General features: G+C 42.6%; 1 protein-coding gene across 2 annotated transcripts in view; it reads right to left on the minus strand.

Moving 5' to 3' along the window:
* Positions 1 to 13299: 13299 nt before the first annotated feature.
* The window catches only part of LOC147105593 (troponin T, cardiac muscle isoforms-like), a 49743-nt gene continuing 38572 nt past the window's right edge, over positions 13300 to 24470 (minus strand). For both annotated transcript variants that reach the window (XM_086010122.1, XM_086010123.1), the window contains exon 12: positions 13300 to 13742. In XM_086010122.1, the coding sequence (XP_085866248.1) occupies positions 13691 to 13742 (52 nt within the window). In that variant the 3' untranslated portion in view covers positions 13300 to 13690. The remainder of the gene's footprint in view (positions 13743 to 24470) is intronic.

The following is a 24470-nucleotide window of genomic DNA, read 5'->3' on the forward strand; positions in this document are numbered from 1 at the left end:
AAAACAAAGCGGAGCTTCGAAACCACATTGGATTCAATCAATGTTTCCCTGTAACCCCTTTAGCCTACTAGAGTTAGCTAAGTTCCTTTTACCTGGTAGCTCCATATAGCATAAAGGAATGAAGGAATGACACATTATTCTCTGATACAGTATATTTAGGGCTTTCTTCCTTTTCTAAATCCAAAAATTGCGCATATCACAAAGATAACCATAAAGATCACAAAGATAAGCACAGCTCAACCCATCTACTGCATGCTTCAGGCCATCTACTGCGTGATTCCACCCTTCTGTATAATTGAGGCCATCTAGCACTTGATTCAGCTCCTCTAGCTCGTACCTATGCTTATCTAGCTCATGTTTTTTTCCCCATCTAGCTCATGATTTTGCCCATCTAGCTCCCGATTTGGCACATATAGCGAATGATTTGGTCCACTTAGTACATGATTTGACCTATCTAATTCCTCAGTCTGTCCATCTAGTTCATGATTTGGTCCATCTAGCACAGAGGTTACTTTGATTTTAAAATTATCCTGGAGTCTTTTGACTTAGACTGGACTCCTCTGTTTAGCACTCCTCTGTACTGGCGAATGGAGTGTGTGTTGAACGTATCAGCTGATTTCTAAGACACGTCTGACATGTACAATCATGTCTGTTAGAGGTGGGGTGGGGTGGGAGGGTTGGTGGCGTGGGGGTGGCGGGGGTGGGGGGAGTTGGTGGCGTGGGAAGGGGAATGGAAATGTTCTCAGGTTGTTGTGTGTTAGAGGCGGTGTAAGCATAGCAGGAAGGTTTCCCTATATTGGCTATTGCTAGGAAATCCGTAAACATCTACTAAAAAAAAGCTCACAATTTCACTTGAAATATCAATTAGATATAATTTTCTCACCATGTTTACGATGCTGCCCTCTCTATTTACAAGTTAGCCCAAGTGGCCAAATTATTTGGATCAGAAAGGGGTGGTGCCTATTGACAATTAACAATCACAAATGGTTGGGAACTTTGTACACAAGACTGCTGCAATGCATATTTTCCTGTGTATAATGAAACACACTGGGCTTTATTCTGGTGAAATTTACACAGGACTTCATTGTGCCTCCCAGTATTAAAGAAATGCAGGAGGAACAGTGGGTCTCACCATTTCTGTTTACTTGTACAGCCAAGACAGTAAGTGGGGAACTACTGCCACACAGAGGCAGTAGTAGAAAAAAAAGGACCACTGATGTCACTCCTCTCCACTGGTGGAGAAAAGAAGGCAGGTGGGTCATCACACCCAGCAAGATTCTCCAACCATTGCGTTGATGGGCTGTGTTTTACAGCTTCCTTCATGCTACTTAACAAGGCACCTTAACATAGGAACAGGAGTAGGTCATTTGGCCCCTCGAGCATGCTCCGCCATTCAGTTAGATCATGGCTGATCTGTTCCTGAACTCCATTTACCCACCTTTGATCCATATCCCCAGATCCCCTTACCCAACAAAAATCAATCAAAGATCTCAGTCTTGAAAGCTCCAATTGTCCCAGCATCCACAACCATTTGGGGGAGTGAATTCCAGATTTCTATACCCGCTATGTGAAAAAGGTACTTCCCGATCTCCCTCCTGAATGGCCCAGCTCTAATTTTAAGATTTTGTCCCCTCGTTCTTGATTCCTCCATCAGAGGAAATAGTGTATTTGTATCTATCCTATTGAATTTTTTAACATTTTAAATACCTCAATTAAATCACCCCTCAATCTCCTATACTCAAGGAAACACAAGCCAAGTCGATGTAATATGTCCTCATAATTTAACCTTCTAAGTCCCAGTATCATAACCACAAGCTCAGAACACCCTGTCTGCATCAGTTATGATTGTCCGTTATTTCTCATGAGGTGCCATTTTACTGGTTTGCACTCTTGTTGCAGCTTCACGTAATGGGATAGTAAATTGAGATCTCGGGGGTGGAGCCCACGCAACCAGTTCATGGCCCAAGCGATTTTCCCTCCTTTGAAATTAATGGATTGAAAGTCTTTTAGGCTAAAATTCAGGTGTACTGTCCTCAGAACCTGAATTCCTGATATTTGAAACTGCAACAAGAGCAGATGTTTGGAAAATTACTCCTATGTAGTCATCCATATGGTGTCTCTCAGTCAGATTCCTTATTGTTGCCAGTTTTTGCTATAGATGGATGGATTGTCCACGCTCATTTTACATGGGTCCTTGCACCCAAAGGAGTCACTTCCAACCATCAATCTGGGCTGGATTTGAAACAATTTTTCTATCCAATCTCTTCCTTTGTTTCTCTGAATTTATTCATTTATTTTACCTTTTTTAATATTTCTCTTTTATCCTCCCATTCTTTAATTGTTTTAATGTAATTTATTTAGCATTTTTTTGCTTAATATTGAAGTTAAAATGTACAAAACAAGATGCTTATGTTAAATTTCTTTTGTTTCATTCTATTGTTTTGCATACATTTTTTTTACCAGACTATAGATACAAGGAATAACACTTCCTGTGCAGAGCTTGGCACACCAGCTCGGGCATATTGGGAATTTGGGCGTGGTGATCAGCGGAAGATCATCTGGGCCTCTTGAATTCTGTGCCCAAATCCCTGATATGGAATCTGAAACTTGCGATCTGTCAAGGTACGCCATGACAGATCATCTGAACCGCCTGAAAAATGAGTAATGCCAGCGCAGAGTTACGCTATTTGCCCAACAACTGCCCACACAACTCTTACAGCTGGTAAAAGTGGGCATAGGGTATGCTTTCATCAGCGTAAGGGCATAAATAAAACATTTAAAAATCCAAAATTATGCACATACACTTTAAATGAGTTTATGCAAATATTGGCCCAGATTAAGATGTTTAACATTATTTAGCAAAAAATGTAATTATTATTGAGGTTGGTGCCATGAAATAACTTATGAATAAAGTTGCAATTCAATACATTTATAAATATTAGAATTCTGTACATTGTATAATTATTTGGGGATTCCATTGCATATCATTAGGGGATTCCCTTTGTAAATGATTACAGTGGCATCCTCCTTTGTCATTGGAGGAGCTGGCCCACATGATCCCAGGTGCGCTTCGGAACCACCTGCGTCCCTGGGGTCCGTGGGCCTTTACGCTGCCGTCCGCCTGGAGGCCCGAGACTGGAACACTTCGCAGCCTGGGAATTGTTTCGCTTGTCGGAGGTGTACTCCAGGGGTATGACTCCGACTGCAATTTCTAGGCCATTAGCTTCCAATTCCAAGACTTTTTATATTAGGTTGTTGTGCTTTATTATAATAAAAATTAGAAACGGAAAATGTATGTACTGTGGTACAATCTTAAACTGCATGTTGCTAAGCCCGAATGTGTCTCCATTTTTGTTCACTTGACCAATGCAGTTTGAGTTAAAATGTAATCCTTTTAATAAAATAACAAACCCGTGTCACAATAAATTTTGGGGAAAAATAACTGGATGCAGTTAATTTTAAATAAAAAGAAAAAAACATTGCTAATACTGGAAATCTGAAACAAAACCAGAGAATGCACAATAGATCAATTAGAATTTGTGAAGGGAAAGGGAGGTTAATAATTCAGGTGTAACCCTTCGTCAGAACTGCATTTTTCAGCATTTTCTGTATTTTCATTGCAATTACTTTCAATTTAATTAAAAGAGACTAATTAAAACAGAAATACCAATGCATAGACAGAGCATAGACTGAAGCTGAGGGCTCAATTTTCCAACAGGTAGTTAACAGGCAGTTTTTTGCCTAATCCCTATTTTTAGCCCTGACGTGTGGGCTGTCCAACGGCTCTGAACCACGCCAAGTTAGCGAGGCGGACCGTCGGTCTGCAGGGGTTGGAGAGGTCGAGATGTCCGTTGTGCAGGTGAGCGATGGGTGCATGTGTGCAGAGGTAAGTGTGTGAGGTAAGTGTAAAGTGTTTTAATAAGTTTACTTACCTTTACTTTCTCCTGCAGGCTTCCTTCCTTCAGTTCTCGGGAGTCCCTCAGCTCACCGGCACAGAAAGCAGAATGGCCGCTGAACTGTCAAAAGCTGCAGCCTCTGCTTTCTGGTCTGGAGAGTTCTCTAACTGAGTCTGAGTAGAAGGACTCAAGTTAGAAGACAGATTGTCAGTGTTTGACCGCTTCACAGAGCTGTCAAACGCTGATTTTTCATCTGTCAAAAGCTCTTGACAGATGAAATGTCAATCGCTGACGTCACCAGTAACCAGGTGTCCCTTAATTGGCCTGCTGAGCCCGCTGGGCGGGCTTAACAAGGTCAATCAAGGGAAAGTAGCGTGGGTTGGCCACAAGTCGATGGAGGCGGGACTACAACCCAAAAAGTGGGAGTCCCGCCTCCAAAAGCTCCCCATTGACAAAATCCAGCCCTGAGTATTTGTCCTTGTCTTGATAAAGTCACTGAGGAGGACCAAATAGATCCATTAACAAACCCTTATAGGATGCTGCCTTTTCATCTTGATATTTCAAAAGAAGCCCAACATCACAAACCAATTGTTGTGTGATTTCCATTATTTATTTAACTGGATGACAAATGAATGGCAGGCCAATGCGTCAAACTCAGTCTATATTTATCTCAGGCCAAAATGATCACAGAGAGAATTTGTAGAGCAGTCATGTGTAAGATTTATTCATTCGCTTCATTTTTCTGGTCTATGGACTGCATCTCAAATCTTCCAAATGTTTTGAAGTATTTTAATTGGAAAGGTAAAATGGACATATGCAGTATTTTATATGCAAAAAAATGTAGAACATATTTAATGCTGCATTTAATTATAAGGCTTGTGCGACTGGATGTCACATTCATATTTCTTGTGATTGTAGCTAATGGAGGGTCAATCAATATTAATTGTATCAGAAAAATGAATGTAACACTATATTAAAAAATTATTGCACAAGTGAATCTCATGGTGAGTTGGGCTTTGCACCATTGTAAAAGGTGGGGGGTAGAAGTGGAGTCGAGTTACTCAGCTCCAGTATATAGTTATATAGGAAGGTGTGTCAGATTGGCTCAGTTTGTAACACACTTCCCCCCTCCCAGTTGTAGGTTCAAATCCTACTCCAGGACACAAGTGCATAGTCTAGGCTGACTTCAGTTCAGTGTGAGTGAATGCTGGGGTGGTTGGGTGGTTGTCCTTTGGATGATGTATTAAGCCGAGGCCATGTCTGTCTGTTCAGGTAAACGTAAAAGATGGCACTGTTTGTAGAACACCAGGAGAGTTTTCTCAGTGTCACTCTCAACATTGCTGTCTCAACCAATACCAAAAACAGATTAACGGATCATACATCTTGTCAGATGGACCCAGATTTTGCTGCCAAAATAATGGCGAGTTTCATAGCGCACGCCATTGTTAATAATGTTATTAATGTATAAATCGTCTAACAACTTGTGGTAAGGAAGACACCCCATGAAATGCGAATCAGCACAAGTTGTTGGGCAATTTGTGCTGCTCCGCCATTAGCTTCGCAAAAGCAGCATCTCGTCCTCAATCTCCCCGTGAGTTTCCTGAAGTTGCTGCATTTGCGCATTAATTACCAATTAAATTTGTCGCAGAAAGTTATTGCTGCTATTTAACAGCGTAAGTACCTTTTTAACAAGGAGATTTATATTCTTGCAATGCCAATCAACCTCTGCGGCCCAGAAAGGGAATAATTTAAATTGTGGAGTCTCATTCCTACAGGTAGTAGCTTAAGGGATTTTAAACATTTTAAATATAATTTTTTTGTCGTACTTTTCCTTTCTCTTTCCTCTCTCTTAATCCAATCTTTCTTTCCCTCTCTTTCTGTTTGACTCTAATTCACCCTATTTCCTTCTCTGTTGTTCCTCAGTTTCTTTATCAATCCTTAAATCTCATTGGTTAAGGACATAGACTGTTGGACCCGTTGTTCACTAAGGTCCCAGATGCCCCGTTATCAGCTCACACTTCCAGCAACTTACAAGGGAATTTTATTTTGAGCTGAACGGTTACTGAAAAAAATCTAACGGGGCACGTCGCAAGATGCCCCATTGCAGCAAAATCTGGGCCCTGTTGTTTATTGCGTGCAATTAGCTGCCATATTTGCCTACATAATTGTTGTGTATGTACATTTAAGAGAATAACTGGTCTCAGACTGCAGTACCGGCAGTGACCACCCCTGTATAAAAGGCGCTAGAGAGCCTCTGTTTGTTAGTTTCACGATTGACTTCCACCAGTAAAGACTTGTTTGTTTTCACTCCTGCTGGTCCGTGTCTCAATCATTCACGGAATTAACACTGGCGACGAGTAAGAAACAAACTTACCAGCAACTCGGCAGCATCTCAGACGACGTTGTTGAAGGTCGGAGCCAGAAGAAAGAAAAAAAAAATAGAGTCCAAAGAAACTCGAGAAACGGGCGTCGACCATCAATCATCGGTTTGAAAACTTGCAGGAGAGACCTTCCAGAGCCAGGCTGGGTTCCTCGGTCTGTGGTTTCCCAGCTAATCGGGTTGGTGGCAGGAAATGCTCTGATCCTTCCTGGGCTGCGGCGGGCTGAAGCTCGATCGGGTGGCTTTTCAACTGGGCCGGGCAGCGAGTCGGGAGGCAGAGAGAGGGTGGAGCACACAGGGCGCGGCCGGAGCTTCGAAGCCGGGCAGCGTTCGGACCTAAGAAGAGGGAGGGAAGTGTCCCAGAGGGTCCGCTCCACGACGGGAAAATAATAAAAGAAAAAGAATCAATATTTAACGTGCAAGAAACCGTGGAAAGCAGCGCTAACAACAGCGGGAAAGAAGGCAAAGCGCGGGAGGCGTCATTTTGTTAAATCGGGGAAGAAGGCAAAGCGCGGGAGGTGCCATTTTAGATTTTCAAGATGCCAAAGACTGGCTGTATCACTGCTTTTGATAATACATTAGAGGACTGGACCACGTATGTGGAAAGAGTCGAGGTATATTTCGAGGCAAACGAAATAGCGGAGGGGAAAAAGGTATTGATATTGCTAAACTTAATGGGCGCTAGAACGTACGGCCTATTGCGGGACCTGATTACTCCAGCCAAACCGAAGGCGAAGAGTTTTAACAAAATTGTTGCTGTCCTACAGGAACACTTAAAACCTGCACCGCTGTTGATAGCAGAAAGATTTAAATTCCACAGGAGAACTCAGCACAAAGATGAGAGCAATGCTGAGTATCTTACAGAACTACGCAAGCTATCAAAGCACTGCCAGTTTGGAGCAGGACTGGCAGATACCCTACGGGACAAATTTGTCTGTGGACTCGAGTGAAGGAACACAGAAGAAGTTACTCTCAGAAAAAGAGCTGACGCTAGATAAGGCTTTCAGCGTGGAAGTATCGTATGAAGCAGCAGCCAGGGGAGCTGCAGAAATTCAACAAAAACCACAGGAATACAGCACCCACGAAATGACACGGGGATTTGCAAAATGTTATCGCTGCGGCAGAACTAACCATGACCAGAAGGACTGCTGGTCCAAAGACAAAATATGCAGACAATGCGGGAAGATTGGACACATTGCACGAGTTTGTAGGTCTGGGAAGAAGACCAGCGACAACAAAAAGGCTACTAAGGAATCGTACAAGAAAGTACAAAAGATGACGGACAGTAGTTCCGAAGACCAGATGAGCGATAGTGAATCTGGAAACAGGAGACTAAGCTGTCTCAAACTTCACAATGTAATCGCAAAAGAGGATCACCGAACCATTTGGGTTACCCTCATGATAGCAGGGTCCCGAGTTAAAATGGAATTGGATACAGGATCAGCGCTAACCGTCATGAATCGACAAGACTACGAGCGGCTATTTTCACACATACCCTTGAGGGAGACATCCATCGTCTTGACGACGTATACGGGGCAAAAAGTATACCCCAGAGGAAAAATAAGGGTGCCTGTCGAATACAATGGCAAGAAAATTCAGAAATTGTATCTCTACATACTGCCAAATGGTGGACCACCGTTATTGGGACGGGAATGGATCAGAAGGATAAACTTAGATTGGCATTCCATTCATGCAATGACGGTGGACGGTAAAAAAGATGAAGACGTCACTCCTGGACGATTGTCAACAATCTTAGCTAACGCCAAAGAGGTATTTCAACAAGAAGTGGGCACGCTTAAAGGCGTAACCGCCTTGATAAAAATAGAAGAGAATGCAGTTCCCAAGTTTTTCAAAGCAAGACCGGTACCATATGCAATTCGCCCAGCCGTCGAGGCAGAGCTGGAGAATCTGGAGAAGGCGGGCGTGTTGTCTAAGGTCGACTGGAGCGAGTGGGCGACACCCATCGTTCCTGTCATGAAGAAAACATTAAGCAATAAGTCCGGAGAGCCAAGGAAGATTCGCATCTGTGGGGATTTCAAGGTGACGGTGAACCCTGTCCTTCACACAGTACAATATCCTCTTCCAAGGATAGAAGACATTTTCGCCTCACTGTCTGGAGGGAAGCGTTTTACAAAAATTGACCTAGCACAAGCATATTTGCAGATGGAGGTTGAAGAGTCCTCGAGGAAGTATCTCACGATAAACACTCACAAAGGTCTTTACCAGTATCATCGATTGGTATTCGGAGTAGCATCGGCTCCGGCGATATGGCAAAGAGCGATGGAACAAGTCCCACAAGGGATTCCGGGGACTCAGTGTTACTTGGACGACATCCTTGTAACAGGTGAAGATGACAGTGAACACCTTAACAACCTAGAACAGGTGCTCACTAGACTACGGGAACATGGGCTGCGAGCCAACCGCCCCAAGTGCGAATTTTTTAAGAAACAGATATCGTATTGTGGCCACGTGATTGATGAAGAGGGGTTACATAAGTCCCCTGACAAAATTGAAGCGGTTGTTAAGGCCCCAGTGCCTGAAAATGTGTCACAACTGAGGTCATTCCTTGGATTGGTGAATTACTATCATAAGTTTTTGCCGAATTTGTCGACAATTCTGCACCCACTGAACGCCCTGCTACGAACGGGGGTGGCATGGAAATGGAACGATGATTGTAAGCGTGCTTTTCAGAAGATTAAGGACTTAATCACTTCAAGGGAAGTATTGGCTCACTACAACCCAGCACTGCCAATCAGGCTGGCGTGTGATGCGTCTCCCTACGGCATTGGGGCGGTACTGTCACATAAATTCCTTGATGGTTTAGAGAGGCCGATAGCTTTTGCGTCACGCTCGTTAACTTCTGCCGAGCGTAACTATGCCCAGATTGACAGAGAGGCCCTCAGCCTAGTGTGGGGGGTGAAGAAGTTCAATCACTATCTGCACAGTCAAAAATTTACTCTACTAACCGATCATCAACCTCTTGTCTCCATTTTCAACCCTCAGAAGGGCGTACCGATAATGACGGCACAACGGCTGCAGAGATGGTCCCTTTTCCTAGGGGCACACCAATATGACATCGAGTACAAAGGAACTAAACAGCATGGAAATGCTGATGGATTGTCACGCCTACCGTTGCCGATGGTGGAAGAAGACCTTGCAGTGGATCCAATGGAGTTATTCTACTCAACCATAGTCGAATGTCTCCCTGTGACGAATGCAAACATAGAAAAGGAAACACGGAATGACCCGACACTATCACGGGTATATGATTTAACGGTGAAGGGATGGCCAGCACATGGCGAACCACTGCTGCCAGCATCCTCGCCGAGAAGAGAACAGCTGTCAGTGTGCAGAGGAACCTTGATGTGTGGATCCAGAGTAGTAATTCCACCTAAGTTGACGGATAGAGTGCTCAATGAGCTTCATGAGGGTCATCTGGGTGGGGCAAAAATGAAGAACTTAGCCAGAGCGTTTGTGCGGTGGCCGGGAATCGATAGAGAAATCGAAGAGATGACCAAGAGCTGTGCAGGATGCCAGAAGGTCCAAAACGCCCCACCACAAGCTCCTCTGCATCCATGGGAGTGGCCCTCATCTCCATGGCAAAGGGTGCACATTGATTTTGCTGGTCCCTTCATGGACTCGATGTTTTTAATTGCGGTGGATGCACATTCAAAGTGGCCAGAGGTAATAAAAATGTCCTCAACCACCACGGAAAAAACTATCACAGTTTTGCGAACCATATTCGCCAGGAATGGGCTGCCTGAACAGATTTGCTCTGACAATGGACCACAGTTTGTGTCTGAAGAGTTCCGGAGGTTCTTAAAGAACAATGGCATTAAGCATTACACATCTGCCCCATATCATCCAGCCACTAATGGATTGGCCGAGAGGTTTGTCCAAACATTCAAGAAGGCTATCAAGGCAATGTGTAATGAAGAGATACCCCTACAACACAAGGTGGACAACTTCTTGTTTGCCTACCGGAATGCGACACATGCGGTTACCAACCAAACCCCAGCCATGATGTTCTTCAATCGAAGACTACGATGCCGCTTGGATTTGGTTAAGCCAAACGTCCGAAGAGATGTGGAGAACAGGCAGTTTCAGAATATGAATGAAAGGCCGACCAGGAGTTTTAAGATAGGTCAACCAGTTTTGGCCCGGGACCACCGCACTGAGAAATGGCCGCCAGGAATGATTTGTACACAGCAAGGACCTCTCATGTATACCGTGGACGTTGGAGAGAACATTGTAAGACGCCATGCTGACCAGATTCTAGAGTCACTGGAAAACGTCAACTCCACACCACGATCTGATACACCTGGCAATGAAATCAACGTACCAATTGCAGCTACCGCAGAATCGGTGATATTGGAAGCAGATGAACCAAACAACGACATTGATCTTGACTCAACATTGCCAGAAGAACCTGATGCCCCAAAGAGGCGTTATCCAGACAGAATCAGGAAGCCTCCTCAAAGACTGAACTTATAATTGCTTAAACTTAACCAATGTATCTAGCAACCGTAATTGTGATTGTAATTAGTTATCATTTAGTTGTTAAATGAATGTTATGTACTATCTAAAAGGGGAGGAATTGTTGTGTATGTACCTTTAAGAGAATAACTGGTCTCAGACTGCAGTACCGGCAGTGACCACCCCTGTATAAAAGGCGCTAGAGAGCCTCTGTTCGTTAGTTTCGCTATTGACTTCCACCAGTAAAGACTTGTTTGTTTTCACTCCTGCTGGCCTGTGTCTCAATCATTCACGGACTTAACAATAATAGCAGTGACTATACTTCAAAACTAATTTATTGCTTGTGAAGCATTTTGAGAAGTCCTGAGGATGTTATACGGTGCTACATAAATGCAATTTCTTTCTTTGCTTCCAAGACTAACATCTAGAAACAGTGAAGCCTGTATTTTTTTTTGACTGGTTCCTGAAAAGTAATTATTGTTTCCCTTCCCTTGCAGCTGGATCAATAAATAACCATCACAGCTACATTATATAAATCTTTCTCTAATTAAAAACGCAGTGGTCAATCTGGCTCGGGTTTCTGTCCATTCATTTTAATGGATGGAAAATTGTCCAGGGCGTGTCAAGCTCCACGCCCAAATTCTCAACGTGCACTTGTGATGCATGTGGGCAGAAGATTATGTGCAGTGTACTGACCTCTGTCAGAATTGGTGATATGCATTCCTAGCATGCAAAGGTCTGCATCGGAAGTGCTAATTCACTAAATTCCCCCCTTTGTGTAAGCATTGTGTTTATGTAGGTGTCTCAATTCATAGCATTAGTGTTCATGTATTTTGCCAATTCTTGCCATGTCAGATCATAGACCCATAATACATAGAAACATAGAAGATAGGAGCAGGAGTAGGCCATTCGGCCCCTCGAGCCTGCTCCACCATTCAATGCAATCATGGCTGATCATCCAATTTCAGTACCCGGTCACTGCTTTCTCCCCATACCCCTTGATCCCTTTAGCCTTTAGAAATATATCCAACTCCTTCTTGAATATATTTAATGAATTGGCCTCTACTGCCTTCTGTGGTAGAGAATTCCACAGGTTCACCACTCTCTGGGTGAAGAAATTCCTCCTCATTTCTGTCCTAAATGGCCTACCCCTTATCCTTAGACTGTGACCCCTGGTTCTGGACTCCCCGACCATCGGGAACATCCTTCCTGCATCTAGTCTGTCCAGTCCTGTTAGAATTTTATAAGTTTCAATAAGATCCCCTCTCATTCTTCTAAACTTCAGCGAGTATAAGTCCAATCGTCCCAATCTCTCCTCATACGTCATTCCTGCCATCCCAGGTATCAGCCTGGTGAATCTTCGCTGAACTCCTTCCATGGCAAGCACATCCTTCCTCAGATAAGGCGACCAAAACTGCACACAATACTCCAGATGTGGTCTCACCAAGGCCCTGTACAACTGCAGCAAGACATCCTTGTTCCTGTACTCGAACCCTCTTGCTACGAAGGCCAACATACCATTTGCCTTCTTAACCGCCTGCTGCACCTGCATGCTTACCTTCAGCGACTGGTGCACAAGGACACCCAGGTCTCTTTGCACGTCCCCTTCTCCCAATCTATTGCCATTCAGATAATAATACTGCTAGGCCTGTCCACATTTTCACCTGAACCGCATTCAAATAATGTACATATAATTCTCCTCAATGATCACGTTCTGAAACAATCACATTTACTCTTTTTTTTTAAACTAAAAAACAAAATTTGTTAGAAGAAAAACAAAAAAGAACAGATGTTTGAGGTGTGTGTGGGGGGTGGGTGGATGGATTTGCCCATTGGCGGAGCTCGCTAGCCGCCCATCTATTCCTGCCGGCGGAGGTCCCAGGCATTTTAAGCATCGGGCCTCATCACCATGCCGATGGCATGCCGCACGCACCAAGCAGGTGTCCCACTGCAGCTCTCCGGCTCAATATCGGGTGGTTATCAGGCTGACCTGGCCAGCAGAAAGCTAGGTCCGGGCGGGAGGGGGGGGGGAAAGCGATCGCAGGGGTGGGGCAGAGCCTGGGGCTACAGTGACCAATATTATTCTTGTGGAGCCCCAAGGAGCACTCCTGCTCCTCTTGGCCCCTCAAAAATAAATTTAGAATTAGCATTTTGGGGTCTCCTTCTCTTGACCGCCAGGTTTTACTGATTGGAGCATCCATGGTGCACAATCCGTTTAGCAGCCTCTCATAAGATCCCAATTTGCATAGATTAATGAGGCACCTGCCTGATTCAGGCAGGCATCTGTGCTGCCTAAGTACAAGGCCAGAGTTAAAATGGTGGCAGAGCAGAAACGGGTTGGCAAGTCAACTGCCTTGATTATAAATAAGCAACCGCCCCATTTCTGTGGGGCGCATGTTAAAAATATACCAGAAGAGTTGAAGAATTTTCTGCTGTACATTATATGGAAGAATAATGAATTTAAGCATATTTTTTAAAACAACATTTTTTACACTGAATCCTGGAATAGATTCTGTACCGGTAAAAAATAGCAGAGTACCCACATAATTTTGTTAATAATGAGATGTTTTAATGTGCACATTTACAAATTTAATTTTTTCTTTGAAACCAGCAAAAATATTATTTTTAAACATGATCTGACTTTGAAATACACACTTTGGATGTATGGTAAACTAATTGGAATCCATTCATATTTTCCGCAATAACAAATATTTTAGACAGCATCACAGAGACTGAGATATGAAATACTAATGTGACTAATGCAAAGGGACTATTATTCATTTAATTCTCCACATAAAAAGTTAACTTATTGATTTGTGATAATGACTTTTTGAATCATTTTAATATTTAGTATCTTTTTCTGGAAATCTGGTCTATAGTTGGTAGGAAGATGTATCAGAAGATGATGCTTCCTTTGTCGATGTGCCCAGGTCACTTATTACTTCCAACGGCCACCCACCTTAGCCTTGCCACGAGTTCCTTTTGTAGTGCTGTAAGTTTGCAAACAAAAATATCATTCACCAAGGTGACATTTTTTTAAAATGACGTTAAACAATACATATTTCTTATTTCACAATCGGTGATTCTAGTATAACATAAATATGAAAACAGTAACAGAGCCATTGTATCTATTTCTATTATACCAAATCATATTTTGTGCAATAGAACATTAATACAGGAAACTCTTTGGTATCCGGCACCGACGGGACCGACGTGTTGTCGGTTGATCAATAATTCCGGATGACGGAGAGGGTTATCTACCGAGGCTATTTTTAACAAAGCAAAATAAAAAAATCAAGAAATGTGCAGTGTACAGTAATTGGGTACTCACCTACAGAATGTTATGTTAAATGGATGGTGGAAGATGCTTGATTAAGTACAGTACTGCCAGGTGAGGGTAATGCAATGCAATGACTACCAGCAGCGTGGGAGACACACAGTACCCCTGTAAAATGGCAGATCTGAAGAGACTACCGGCAGCGCGGGAGAGTCAGACTTCTGTTATTGAGGTGTTCCGACTTCCCACAGCGCCAAGAAGCCGAGTAGTGGCAGTTTGGAGAACTACCCCCACTGACTTAACTCGGCCACCGCGGGAGACTTGGACTCGGCAACATTGCCGGTTATTGAGGTGTTGTTTTTGGAGTGAGAATTTTGCCGGTTAATAGAGAATTCTGGATATTTAGGTGCCGTTTAAACGAGAGTTTCCTGTAGTTTTGTTTGCAATTTCCTGATGAGCAATGATTTAACAGACCTGCTGTAAATTGATGGAAACAGTTTGAAGACCTGAGAGCCACATTAACAGAGCAAAAACCACCACCTGTGGCTGAATACTTCATTACTCAACTTGAAGCAGCCCCAGGTGGGGGATAGCAGTAAGTGGCCAATTGGTGATTGTTTCGTACAATAAGTAAAAAAAAATCCAACAACTTCATAACCTGAAAAATAGATCTGAGTTTTCAAGGATATATAAAGAATTTCATGTTTATACTATTCTTTTGCAAGGTTTTCTCTTGGAATTATCAAAAAACATCTAACAGGCAAGAACATGTTATACAGACTGGTATTACTGTAGATTTTGTGTTGTACATGGGACCATAAGCAATATCTGAGGTGGTTATTTATCAGACATTATAATTAGCAACTAGTGTTTGTCACTAGGTATATACCAAATATAGGTGGTTCTGTTGGCACACTACCCATCAAGTCCTCATAAAACCATTTGTTTTCATTATATTTTACAATGGAGCACTTTTGCCACACTAGTTCTAAAAAGTTTATTTTACATGATGTAAGTTGCTTGAGATAAGTTACACAACAAAAGTTAGTGGAGACAGAAGTAAGAACTGCATTATAAAACAGTGGAAACTATGAACCTGGAAGTTAGGATCCAGCAGTGGTTGGAAGATAGATAGCTGCACAATATAACAGTCAGTGACTGAGGCTCCTGTCCATCTCTTGACCACCAATGAATGGACAATACTCCACCTTCCCCTCCCCCAACTGAATGGCACAATTCAGCTCACTGGAGTTTAGAAGATTGAGAGGGGATCTCATCGAAACCTATAAAATTCTGTCAGGTCTGGACAGACTAGATGCAGAAAGGATATTTCTGATGGCCGGGGAGTCCAGAACCAAGGGTCATAGTCTAAGGATAAGGGGTAAGCCATTTAGGACTGAAATGAGGAGGAATTTCTTCACCCAGAGAGTGGTGAACCTGTGGAATTCTCTGCCACAGAGGGCGGTGGAGGCCAGTTCATTAAATATATTCAAGAAAGAGTTGGATGTATTTCTTGAGGCTAAAGGGATCAAGGGATATGGGGAGAAAGCAGGGACAGGGTACTGAATTTGGATGATCAGCCGGCCAAGATTAAATGGTAATTTTCTGGCTTGAATCCACCTCCTTTTGACTCAGAGGTGAGAGTAATACCTACTGAGCAAATGCTGACATCGAAGTAAGTTATATTTCAATTATTTCAGCTCTTTTTTAAAAATTCTGAAAACTATTTGTTGTCTTCTCAATAGCAGAAACTACACTTAAAAAAGGCACTCAAACCACCCACCACAATAAAGAGACATCCACAGGGAGGAGGAAAATGAAAACCAGACATCAGACTGCCATTTAACACAGAGACAAAAGACATTCACAAAACACCACTGATCAGAGCTATCATTGTGATTTTGAAGGGTTATGGCTTGCCTGCAAATTTTATTGCATTTAATGTTGACTGCCAAATATAAAAGTTTATTTAAGTATTTTAACATTTTACTGAATAACTATTTAATACCTCTACGGGAGATGAAACAGCAAAGTGAGTAATGTTGTGTTTTCTGGAGAGTGAGTTATTATACCAATATGAGAAAATATGTTTGTATGGAATTTAAATAATAATAAATATACTTTTTTGTTCCAAAAGTTAGTGTTTGTCCAGTTAGACTTCTACTCTGAATCTGCAGGAACCCTAAGAAACTGGGAAGTAAGATGGTTATATTATCCTGTGAAGTTGGAATCATAGTTCAATCATATTCATGTCTGGATGGTTATCCTTGATAACGTTAGGGCAACTTTGAACTTGAACAACCTGCAAAAATACCTCTGCCTACATGGGAACTACAGGCTCATGTTTAAGCATGGAAAAGCAACAGTTCTCTGTTTCTTTTTAATAGCTCATTAAACGGTTTATTTGGAAAATGTTTTGCGATATCGGCAGGTGGTATAATGCAAGGATACAAAGATGTTACGTGAATAACTGCTACTGACGAGACAGGTATTGGCCCAGTAATTCAGGTCCCAACGCGCGAGTACGCACGGGGTACTCACGCGTGGACCCGATGGAAGTGCCGGTTTCTTCCATGCACGGGAAAACGGCACTTCCGGTCCCCTGAAAGCAGGGGTTAAGAGGTGAAACACGTGCGACGTATGAGGCAGCGCGTGCGCGTTGAACTTCCTTTTTTTGACAGGTTTGCCCGTGCGTGAAGGCCTCCACTTTCTACACATTAAGAAAGCAGACGTAAGGACTTCATTTTAAAAGGTAAGTGGTCAATTAATTAAAATTAGAACATTTTTTCCACAGGTTTATTATTTTTAAATACTTTACAGTAAGGTAAGTGTATTTTTAGCTCTGACTTTTTATAAAATTATTTTTTTCAAAAATTTAAATTATTGTTTAAAATGGTTATTTAATTATTTATAGTTGTTTTAAATAGTGTGATGTTTTAAAAAAATTATTTTAAGGTTATGTACTGTTTTGGGCGCCCGGAGTTTTCATGAGTTTGACAGGTCTTATGTCAAACTCATGAATGGACTTTTCCCTCCTCCGATTGGTTGCCCAGTGCTCACGTGATCCCAGCCGACGCATCGCACTAAGTACGCCGCTGGGTCACGCAAGCACAGCGCACCGGGAGCTGGACCGGGCCACAGACAGGAAATCCACGCAGTAAGTGTAGGTCGGGGGCTTGCACCCGCGGGAAGCCCCCGACACGAATTTCTGGGCCTACATTTATTATTCACATTGTTCAAAACCATATGGCAACTAGCATTGACAGTCAACAAAGTAGCTAAAAGTACCAAGTTGGGGAATCCTAAAAATTGCAGTGATCGAATCTATGATCAACTCTAAACCCCCAGATTTTGCTGAAGAAATAACACCATCTGAACGATGCATGCCATGATTAATGCGCAAATTAGCCAGCAACTTGCGGTGAGGAAGAAATACCCCGTGAATTGCGAATCGCTACAAGTTGCTGGACAATTTGCACCACTCCTTCCAGATGTTAGCTTCATGAAAACAGCATCTTGTGTTTAACCTCCCCATGATGTTCATGAAGTTGCTGCAGTTACACATTAATTGTTCATTAACCTTGCCACAGAAAGTTAAGTCTAGTAATTAACAACACAAGTACTCTTAATAATGCGATAATTGTTAATGACTGCCAATCAACTTCTCTCACCCAGAATTCTAAGTGAACAATTATAATTCCTTCTGGCTGTGAATTGTTGGAGATTTTAAAAATGTCAAATTTTTTATTTTTCTTACTTTTCCTTTCTGTCTCTATTTTTCACTCTTAATCTAATTGTTCTTTCCCTCCCTTTATTTCTCTTTCGGTACCTGATTTGAAATCGAATTCACCCACTCTAATTCACCCTCCTTCTCAGTCCTTCCTCCATTTATTTCTCAATCCTTCAAATCCCATTGGTTAAGGAGATACACTGTTTGTTCACCAAGATCCCAGATGTCCTGTTGCCCTCGCTGTAGTGTTATCAGCTCGCACTTTCAGCAATTTTGGGGGGGGGGGGAATTTAAAAACCTAAATGTGCATGGACAAGTCTATCAGGGCATGCTCCAGCAAAATCTGGGCCAATGTCTTTCCTAATTAATGGATACACTCAAATACTAGAATAATGAGATCTTTATTTGGTTCTGGAGAATGCAACAATAATGTTTTACATGGTTGCTTGGCTAGCTAGGTGCTTTTGATTTAGCTTTTTCTTTAAGATTGGAAAATTCAAACTTGTGCCAACTTGTTAGGCTCTTCAAGAACTCACAGTTAAGTGGACGCCAACAGAGTTTATGTTCCACTATTCTTTCTCTTTAGAAAATACATTCCATAGTTAACACATGAACAGATGCATTCATTGCTAAGATTTTTGATTTTCGACAATGACATTTAATTCCATACTTGATTTCTAAATGTATATTTCTCTGGGAACATGGTGAAGAAAATGTAGGCAACAGAATGCAAAGGGTTCTTGAAGATACATAGTATAATGTATAGATTACATCTTCATGGAAGCTCTTAATAACCTGCAAAACTATGAATACAAGTTAGTGCACCATTACATATCCGCGGCATAACTAAGACCGCCTATTTCCACCTCCGTTACGTCGCCCGTCTCTGGCCTTGCCTCAGCTCATCCGCTGCTGAAACCCTCATCCATGCCTTTGTTATCCCTAGACTTGACTATTCCAACGCACTCCTGGCTGGCCTCCCACATTCTACCCTACGTAAACTTAAGGTCATCCAAAACTTGGTTGCCCGTGTCCTAACTCGCACCAAGTCCTGTTCACCCATCACCTCTGTGCTCCTGGACCTACATTGGCTCCCGGTTAAGCAACGCCTCGGTTTCAAAATTCTCATAATTGTTTTCAAATCGCTCCATGGCCTCGCCCCTTCCTATCTCTGTAATCTCCTTCAGCCCCACAACTCCCCATAGATATGTGCGCTCCTCTAATTCTGCCCTCTTGAGCATCCCTGATTATAATCGTTCAACCATTGATGGCCATGCCTTCTGTTGTCTAGGCCCTAAGCTCTGGAATTCCCTGCCTAAACCTCTCCACCTCGCTACCTCTCTTTCCTCCTTTAAGGCACTCCTTAAAATCTACCTCTTTGACCAAGCTTTTGGTCATCTGCCCATATTTCTCCTTATGTGGCTCGGTGTCAATTTTTTTTGGTCTTATAATACTCCTGTGAAGTGCCTTGGGATGTTTTACTATGTTAAAGGCGCTATCTAAATAAAAGTTGTTGTTGTTGTACAATCACAACTTTGCACACTAATGTAAATGTTGCTGAAAGGAGTGGCTGCATTGATGAGTCCAATTTTACAGTACCTATTAACCTTTCAACATTTGTTTGCTACATTAATAAAAGTATTTACTTACTTAATTCATCTTCTTAGGAACATAGGAACAGGAGTAGGCCATTTAGCCCCTTGAGTCTGTTCCGCCATTCAATGAGATCATGGCTGATCTGTGACCTACCTAACTCCTTTGGCCCATATCCCTTAATACCATTCGTTAACAAAAATCTATCAAGCTCAGATTTAAAATTAACAATTGATCTAGCATCAATTGCCAGTTGCAGAAGAGAGTTCCAAACTTCTACCACCCTTATTGTGCAGAAGTGTTTCTAATTTCACTCCTGAAAAGGTCTGGCTCTAATTTTTAGACTGTGCCCCCTAGTCCTTGATTCCCCAACCAGCAGAAATAGTTTCTCTCTATCTACCCTATCTGTTCCTTTTAATATCTTGAAAACTTCGATCAAATCACCTCTTAACCTTCTAATTTCTAGTGAATACAACCATAATTTGTGTAATCTCTCCTCATAATTTAACCCTTGGAGTCCAGGTATGATTCTGGTAAACCTACGCTGCACTCCCTCCAAGGCCAATATGTCCTTCCTAAGGTGTGGTGCTCAAAACTGCTCACAGTGCTCCAGGTGTGGTCTAGCCAGGGCTTTGTATAGCTGCAGCATAACTTTTGTCCCCTTGTATTCTAGTTCTCTAGATATAAAGGCTAGCATTCCATTAGCCTTTTTGATTATTTTCTACATCTATTCATGACATTTTAATGATCTATGTACCTGGACCCCCAATTCTCTTTGGACCACCACTGTTTTTAGCTTTTCACCATTTAGAAAGTACCCTGCTCTATCCTTTTTAGGTCTAAAGTGGATTACCTCACATTTGCTTACATTGAAATCCATTTGCCAGAGTTTTGCCCATTCACTTAATCTAACAATATCCCTTTGTAATTTTATGCTTTCCCTACCTACAGTGCTGCATATCTTTGTGTCATCGGCCAATTTGGATATGTGACTTTCTATGCCATCATCTAAGTCGTTAATAAATACTGTGAATAATTGAGGCCCCAACACAGATCCTTGCGGGACACCACTAGTCACATCCTGCCAATTAGAGTACCTGCCCATTATCCCTACTCTCTGTCCCCTGCCGTTCAGCCAATTTCCTAACCAGGTCAATCATTTTCCATCAATTCCATGGGCTTCCACCTGAGTCTCTTATGAGGGACTTTATCAAATGCCTTCTGGAAGTCCATATAAATAACATCCATAAACATTCTCCTGTCCACTACTTTAGTCACCTCTTCAAAAATTCAAACAGGTTTGTCAGGCATAACCTACCTTTCACAAATCCATGCAGGCTCTCTCTGATCAGCTGAAAATTTTCAAGGTGTTCAGTCACCCTATTCTTAATTATAGACTCTAGTAATTTTCCAACAACAGATGTTAGGCTAACTGATCTATAATTCCCTGGTTTCCCTATCTTGCCATTCTTAAATAGCGGAGTGACATGCGCAATTTTCCAATCTAAAGGGACGGTTCCTGAATCTAGAGAACTTTGGAAGATTATAGTTAAGGCATCTGCAATGTGCTCACCTACTTCCTTTAAAACCCTAGGACGGAAACCATCTGATCCTGGGGATTTGTCACTCTTTAGTGCCATTATTCTCTTAATTACAGCTATTTTGCGTACGTTAATTTTATTGAGTCCCTGTCCCTGATTCAATATTAGTTTCCTTGGGATTTCCGGCATGCTATCTTCAAATGAAGGTATACTCCACACACGATGGATTGATGCTGAATCCATTTGGGGGGGGGGGAAATCTCCTGTTCCAATATTACAAAAGAGCATCAGCTATTTTTATGATGATACGAGATGTCCACTATGAAACTGCTCTTCATTGATCAGTCCTATTTTCTTTTGTGTAAATAAGGGAGATAATTCTTTCCTATGAACCTGGGAATAGTAGACCCTGTACAGACTCCAATGCAACCATACAAAATACCAGGTGGGAAAAATTGAGTCGCGCCCCCTTTAGGGCGCTAACTTCGCCGGAGCTCTACTTTTAGCGCCCCGGAAAAATTAGCGCTCCGCGGCCAAAATTGAGTGGTAGTGCCCCAAGAGGGAAGCGGGGCACTACTGGAAGTGCCCCGCCTCCCTCTTGGGGCGCTGCGAGGGAATGTCGCGCTGCAGTATTGCAGGCCTTCCTCCCCTTCTTAAGGGGAGGGGCCTTGCACACAGCGACCCGGGGCCCAGCTGGGCCACCGGGGATCAGAGTGCCAGCAAAAGAACCTGGCACTCAAGAGAAGTGCCGGGCTCATGAAGCGCAGCCGGCACTCCACGGGGGGGGGGGGTCAGGAGGCCGGGGACGGCAGCAGAGGCAGGTGTTGGCAGCAGACCAGCAACAAAAATGGCCGCCCGACACCTCGCCTTTAAATAGCGCTGCCCTGGCCACAGGTAGGCCCCCTTGACCCCGTCGGACATAGTATCCGGCGGTAAGTCAGGGGGCGCTACCGAAGATCGCGAGCGGGGCGCTGTGCACGGCGATGACGTCATCACCGGCGGCACAGCGCCATGGGGCGCTAACAGTTACCACCGCTGCTAACCTCTCGCTGAATTTCACAGGAGGCGTTGGCAGCGGCGCGCCCGGGCGCTAGTTGCTTTGCGCCCCGTTAGCGTCCTCTTTGGGCTCTAACGGGTGGCGCAAAACAACCAAATTTTTCCCCCCAGATCTTTTGAGTAATAAATAACTAAACAGCAGTGTTTAGCAAAGATGGCGGTTTTGCATTTGGCAAAGCTACCTTATGAAATCTGGCACATGTATTTGAGTGTCCCAAGAGTGCATTACTTACTAAACATTCGAAGCACATGCAGTGCAATTCATCAGTCAATGTGCAAAATACTGCACTGAATGGGAAAATCAGAGTTGTGTTTTCCAATAGAAATAAGAGTGATTGATAGGCATCCTTAGTCCTATTTACAGAACAGAAAAGGACTCTCTTGATGTTTACACAATGGAGGACACACTGCTCCTTGGGCCTCACTGCAGTCTGTAACCAAATGAGTTGGCCTTGCGCCTCGATCTTTGGAGTCACTTTCAAAAAACGTGAAAATAGCAGTAATTTCTCTCTTCAGGGAATACTGATCTACTGCTGCCGCACCAGATTAATAAGTTTAACATCAGAATTAACTGATGCACGCACTGAAAGCACGCAGGCCTGCTATTTGCAAAATATCATGTTCTTGTCCGAGGTCTGTAAGAGATACTTGATTATGCTTCTGCTGATGTGGTCAGCCACTTGGTCGCCCATTGACTGATGTCTCACTTTCTGCACCACTGTCCTATTTTTATGCTTTGGATTCTAAGGTCTGTTTATTTATGTATTTGGCAGTTGCTGTGCTGTGTGTCTACAAAAGCACTGATGTGTCATAGTTGTGACTAGAAGATGACAATCACTAGGCAACTCGTCTTAAGATTACATTTTCTATATATGTGATGGAATCAACAATACTTTAGGACCTTCTGTTAAATCATAAGAGGGAGGTTAGTGATGGCGTCAAATTTTAAGAACATACAAAAGGCTCTTTCCATACTACCCAAGATCTCTCTATTCTTTCACTACCCAAAATGAACAAGATCTATTAATATTCCGATAGCCCTTAATCCCCTATTCTGGTAGGTATTGATCTTGTTCCTTTTAAAAGGTATCAATTGATCCAGAATTGTTTTTTTCTCTGATAGTCGCATAGTAGACTCATGACTAAGTTCAGGGCATGTGGAGTCAGGGGATAAGTAGCAGAATGGATAGCAAGCTGGCTACAGATCAGGAAACAGAGAGTAATGGTTAAGGGTAGCTACTCAGACTGGCGAAAGGTGGGTAATGGTGTTCCACCCAGACTGGTGCTGGGACCAGTGTTGTTCACAATTTATATGAACGATTTGGACTCACGAATTGGAAGTACAATTTCAAAATTTGCGGACGACATCAAATTGTGAGGGAATAGTTAATACTGAGGAAGATTGCAACAAAATACAAGATGACATTAATAAACTAGCAGAATGAGCAAATTGTACGATGTAATTGGCAAATGAATTTCTATATATATATATATATATATATAAAATATATTCTAAATGTAAAGTGTTACATTTTGACAGGGAGAATAAGGAAGCCACATACTGCTTGCATAATAAGTCAAAATGGGGCAGAGGAGCAAAGGGACCTAGGGCTACAGATACACAAATCACTAACAGTAACGACGCAGTTTAATAAGGCCATTTTAAAAAAAGCAAACAAAGCACTGGGGTTCTATTCTAGAGGGATGGAATTGAAAGGCAGAGAAGTTATGGTAAGCTTCTATCGAACCTTGGTTAGAACACACGTGGGAGTACCATGCACAGTTCTGATCTCCATATTATAAAAAGGATAGCGGGGCACTGGAGAGGGTGCAAAAAAGATTTACAAGGATATACTTATCAGGAAAGGCTGAACAGGCTGGGGCTCTTTTCTCTAGAAAGGGTGACCTAATAGAGATCTTTAAAATTATGAAGGGGTTTGATAGGGTAGACATAGAGAAGATGTTCCACTTGTGGGGAGAGCAAAATTGGGGCCATAAATATAAGATAGCCACCAATAAATCCAATAGGGAATTCAGGAGAAACTTCTTTACCCAAAGAATGGTCAGAATGTGGAACTCGCTCCCACAAGGAGTAGTTGAGGCGAATAGTGTAGATGCATTTGAGGAGAAGCTAGATAAACACACGAGGGAAAAAGGAATAGAAGGATATGCTGATAGGGCAAGATTGATTAAGAGGGGTGGGAGGAGGCTCATGTGGAGTATAAATGCCGACACAGACAGTTGGGCCGAACGGCCTGTTTCTGTGCTGTAAATTCAATTTAATTCTATGGAACAGTCTGCTCCACATATTCACTATCCTGTGGGGAAAACAATTCTTCTCATGTCTGATATTGTGAATTTTGCAATTGTGTCCTCGAGTTCTGTGCTCACTGGCCAAACTACATAACCTACTGCCCTCTGCCTTACCTACAATCTTTCAATATTCTGAAGACCAGATTCCTTAGTCTTTTTTTTTCTCCAGTGAAAATAAGTTCTGTCATCCAAGTTTTTTTTTTATATA

The sequence above is a fragment of the Somniosus microcephalus genome, chromosome 17 (assembly GCF_052327205.1).
Source record: "Somniosus microcephalus isolate GS21.2 chromosome 17, FLI_Smic_1.0, whole genome shotgun sequence".
In the NCBI taxonomy this organism is placed as follows: Eukaryota; Metazoa; Chordata; class Chondrichthyes; order Squaliformes; family Somniosidae; genus Somniosus; species Somniosus microcephalus.